This window comes from Alligator sinensis, unplaced genomic scaffold (genome assembly GCF_000455745.1).
Source record: "Alligator sinensis unplaced genomic scaffold, ASM45574v1 scaffold545_1, whole genome shotgun sequence".
NCBI lineage: Eukaryota > Metazoa > Chordata > Crocodylia > Alligatoridae > Alligator > Alligator sinensis.
In genome coordinates, this window is record NW_005842209.1 from 174567 (window position 1) to 179281 (window position 4715).

General features: G+C 42.4%; 1 protein-coding gene across 3 annotated transcripts in view; it reads left to right on the forward strand.

The window, feature by feature from the left end:
- The window catches only part of LOC102385518 (G-protein coupled receptor 98), a 172099-nt gene extending 170171 nt beyond the window's left edge, over window positions 1-1928 (forward strand). For all 3 annotated transcript variants that reach the window (XM_025207808.1, XM_006026796.3, XM_025207809.1), the window contains one exon: window positions 1748-1928. In XM_025207808.1, the coding sequence (XP_025063593.1) occupies window positions 1748-1866 (119 nt within the window). In that variant the 3' untranslated portion in view covers window positions 1867-1928. The remainder of the gene's footprint in view (window positions 1-1747) is intronic.
- Window positions 1929-4715: the final 2787 nt, after the last annotated feature.

Genomic DNA, 4715 nt, shown 5'->3' on the forward strand with positions numbered 1-4715 from the left:
CTCTCCATAAGAGGAGGAAAGAGGGAAGAAACAAGAAAAGGAAAAAGCTACATAATGTACTCACTCAGTTGCTGTTTTTCCAAGCACTTTCAAGCAGCTGTCACTAAAACCCTGAATCAGCAAAGTACTCAAACATTTTATGGAAGAGAGTAAGGCCATTTACTTCAGAAGTTGTATTCACAAACAGAAGAATTTTTCTGATTCAGGGCCTAAGTGCCTCTACACCTGGTGTTATAGTATTTCTCAACCCTTCAGACACATTTTCACTCTGGCTGTGTCCTTATTGAAAGTGATCTTTATTCCCTCAGTAACTTCAGACTCTTAGGTTGACTACAGACATGAAAAAAACCAACCAAACTTTACTTTCAGCTCAGTGCGCCCCCACACCGAGCGCAGTGCATGCCCAGAAGAGGCACTGCATCAGTTTGAATTAGCTCACCTAACATCTGTATAGATAGCGTGCTTTGGTGGGCCTTTTTGGTGCTGATTGAATCAGCTATGAGATAAAAGTGCCAAAAAACCCCGCTGACGCACATGATCTATACAGATGCTGGGGAGCCAGGTCAAACTGATGCGCTTCTTCTGGTAAAGTGCTGGGTTTTTTTATTCATGCTTGTCAGCAGCCCTAGACTTTATATCTTCTTGCATAAGCCAAACCTTCAACTTAAAGACCATCTCTACATTCAATATAGCAGCATGACAGCCTGTTATAATAGAGACTTCCCTTTTTCCATACTCAGTGCTTTTATTTTTAAATCAATTTCCTTTGTATTTGGAAATGCGTGGAGAAGCTTACTAGCGGGGACAGCAACTGGGGCCCCCAAAAAATGAGGCAGATTATAAAACTGAAGAGTAAAAAGCAATGACCCCAACCTTTCCATTCTCACAGTCCAAAGCTGAGGATGCCAGCAACAGAGGAAAGAGCAAGCTTTCAGTTTTAGAACTGCTTTACATTTCTTAAATGATTTTTTCAGCCTGGAAAAATTAAATAATAGCTTTTCTGAGCATAACGTTATTAGAACCCTGTAAGCCGAAAAACATTCTAGTGTAACTCCTTTGAAATCAGTGGAGTTACACCACAGAGTATTTGGCCCAGTCTGTCTAATTCCCTTAGTCCTTGATTATTTTTTGGTAACAGATTTCACTTGAAAGCAATGCCTGACATTAATCTGTTTTGGAATTACCGTGCTTCATTATCTTGATGTGCAGTTCTGAATATATATTCATTTCAAATTCAAATGACTAGTAAGACCTGTGTGTGTTTTTGCTTTATTTACCCTCTCATAGACCCAAGTCATCTGTTCTCTCACTAGAACAAAAGCAAAAAACATGAGCCTGTAGCAGGTATAGGTTTAAATAGGGTAAAGGGAGGATGTTTAACATGCTGCTTTTCTTGTGCTGAAATTAGAACCCTCTTGAAACAGCTGAGGTAGTCATTTTAGTAGAACAGAGCAGCTTGTACCATCAAAAATGAATTCCCTCAAGAAAAATTTGGAGCTCATCTTCCAAGAAAATATTTGAGCGTGAACCCATGTGAATAAAGTGTGAACTGGCCCTTATTTAAAAGTTTTCAATCTGCGGGTACAAATCTGTTGACCAGAATCAGGAAACCTGCTGTACTCTTACGGGAGAGAACAGCGTCAGTAATAAAAATGAAGAAGTAGGGCAGGTATCCCTGTTTAACAGGATGTGATGTAACCCTGGATATTTAATCCTCACCAGTTCTTTCTTGGCTTATGTCTTTCAGGTGCAGGCCTCACTGTTGGTGATACCGACTCCTGCCATGGCAGCCAGGATGGAGGCAGCATGGCTAACTCCCAGATTGTAGAACTTAGAAGAATACCCATAGCGGACACTCACCTCTAACTCCACTGTTTGGTTGTTTTGGTTTTTTTTAATTCAAATCTCCATATTTTTATATTTGTATTTCCTTTTGCACTAAAACACTGTATGCATCTGTGTAGTAGAATTCTGTGAGCTGTACTGGGCGATTAACAAGAATGCTTGTTTGTTTGTATATCAGAAAATAAACTGTAAATTTTTTACAGTGGCTGAGCATCCACAGATACAATGGCAATTGGCCCAGGTTTGTTTTCTGTAATGAGATGCATATATTCCATGAACTGTAGCTTTTTTTAAAAATTAACCTGTATGTGTAACACTGTTTAATAAAAATGATAGAGTCAATTTGATATAAACAAGTCATTATTTCTGGCTGATCAGTTTAGAAGCAAAAAATATTATATCTGGAACTGGAATTTGAAGCAGTTATGTAGAGTTGGGCTGGAAAGGATTTTAATTAGAGGTGCACTGATATATCGGTCCGATATTGGATCGGCACCGATATAAAGAAAAATGTCTGTATCGGAAATCAGTCTAATATGGCCAATAATTTGGCTGATAAATGGTCCATGCATGCGCACAGCCATAGCGCAGCATGTAGGTGGTGAGGAGCACAGCCCAGCAGCTTGAAGAGCAGTGTCCAGCTGGTAAGTCTGTTGTGGTGGAAAGGGAGGGGGAAGATAAAGGCCCCTGTGGTGAGGGAGGAATGGAAATGGGGCTGGGGCAGGGGCTGGGGCAGGGGCTAGGGCAGGCGCTGCCCAGTGGCTGGGGGGGGGGGAGGGGGAGGGGGGGGCGGCCCCCTGCCACTGTGCACCGCTTGTCCAGGAGCTGCTTGTCTGGTGGCTTATCCGGTGCTCAACTGCTTGTCCAGTGACTCCTGCTGCTGCTCCCGCTGCTCATCCAGGAGGGCATGGGAGGGAGCATGTGCCCCCAGATCTGTGAGGGGTAGGGTGCGTTCTTCCCAGCAGGGGCTGGGCTGGGCTGCACTCTGGGCAGGCAGTGGCAGTGCAGGGAAGGGGCTCCGGGGGGAGGGGGGTAATGCAGGCACCCCAAAATTTGCCGTAGCCCCCCTATTCCCCCATTCCAGCACCACCGCTGCCACCCGACCTGGCAACTTGGCCCAGGCCCCCCTGCTCTTCAAGCTGCCATCCTGGTATCAGAAATTGGCTTGGTATCGGCCGACATGCCTCCTTAAAAATCGGCTATTGGTATCTGCCCCAAAAAACCTCTATGGTGCACCCCTAATTTTGATTGCGTGGTTCCACACTGCGAAGTACCGTGCCTCTGGGCTTTTGAGAAACCAAATCTGAGAACTTCACAAGCACACAAAGGCACAAGTCTGGATCCAGAGAGCTAAAACAGGATAAATTCTTACAGGATGCAGCATTCAGTGGTCACAAACAAGGGAAAGGACAGTGAAGGGCAGTAATAAAATCATTCCTTTACTCCAAAGTAGTGTAAGGATATCAGGGTTAAGGTAAGGACTGTTATTCTGTTACACTGTCATTTTCTTAAAAAAAAGAAATGTCTAAGTCCTTTAGCATATACCAGAAGGTACATCTTTAGGAAGGAGTTTAGTTAGTGGCATTTCAGTAGAGGCTACATAGATAGCTGTTTTCTAACTGATTGAAGGGTTAAGTATTGCATTACAATCAGGGTCAGATCAAAATCTAGGGTCATAAACCAACAAGGAAAATTACTCCCTTAACAAGACACACAGGAAGTATTTCAGAATCAGGAGGGGGAGGTAGAATGATCTTATAAAAATCATTGTGTGCAAAAAAAGGAGAAAACATTAAAGGAAGAGGCCTAGGAAGTTCTCCTCAGAACATTTTTGTTTAGAGTCGTGTACTGTGAAAGTACAGTGAATAAAAACAAGACTTTTATCAGGGGCTTGCCTAAAGGCTTTATACTGAGCTAGCTCTGAGCAACAAACTCCCTTTAAAAGAACATTTGTGAGAGTTTCTTTTTTAACTAGTGCATTTTATAATTGAATTCTGCATAACTGGACAAAGAAGGAAATCAAAGTCCTTGCCTGGTCAAACTGTCTCTGAAAGGAGATGCCTGGTTTTCTTAGGTAAAGGGTAACTTCTATAGTTGGTTTCTAAAATAAATGCATAAATAATGGCTGTCTGCTAGATCTTGCTATTGCTAAGGTGATTTTTGCACTTTTGTTGTAATCCTCTGTTTTCATACGCTTAGAAACCTTCTGAGCTTCTGCTTTAGGCTGAATACTTGCACATTTTTCTCCAGCCTAAAAGGAAATTATTTTGAGACATCTGAGCAACAACATTTCAGTTCATTTTGGAGATGGAGAGAGCAAAAAATACATCCTTTGAGGCAACTGTTCAGATGTGAGAAATAGTTCTGGCTGTGAAGGTGGGCAGAGTGTAGGATACGTGATTACTGGGCTAGAATAAATGTGCTTTGATCATGCTGGTGTGATGGGGAAGGGGGCCTGGCTACGGTTTTGCTGCATCCAATGACTCATCAGTGCGAAGACAGCCTTCTAGAGGTGAATCCTGCAGCTGCCAGCTTGTACCAGCTGGGAATGAGAAAATGCTCCCATGTCCCAACATTCCTTGCACTTTGAAGGGGAATTTCTTTGAACAAGAAGTCCTTTTTTACAACCTCAGTTTAACAAAGTTTTTACAGATGTACTTAAGTGCAGCTCTCTTCAGCAGAACACTTAAATATATGCATAATGTAGGTTTGCTTACATTTTATTGAAATCAATAGGATTTAAGCACATATCTAATTTTAAGCTTCCCACTTTATTTTTTCCAGCTTCTTTGCCCACTGTTCCTGTGTTCTCCACACCATAAAGCAAATTCTGAAGGCCAAATCTACAGCCTACTGAAGTCAATGGTTGA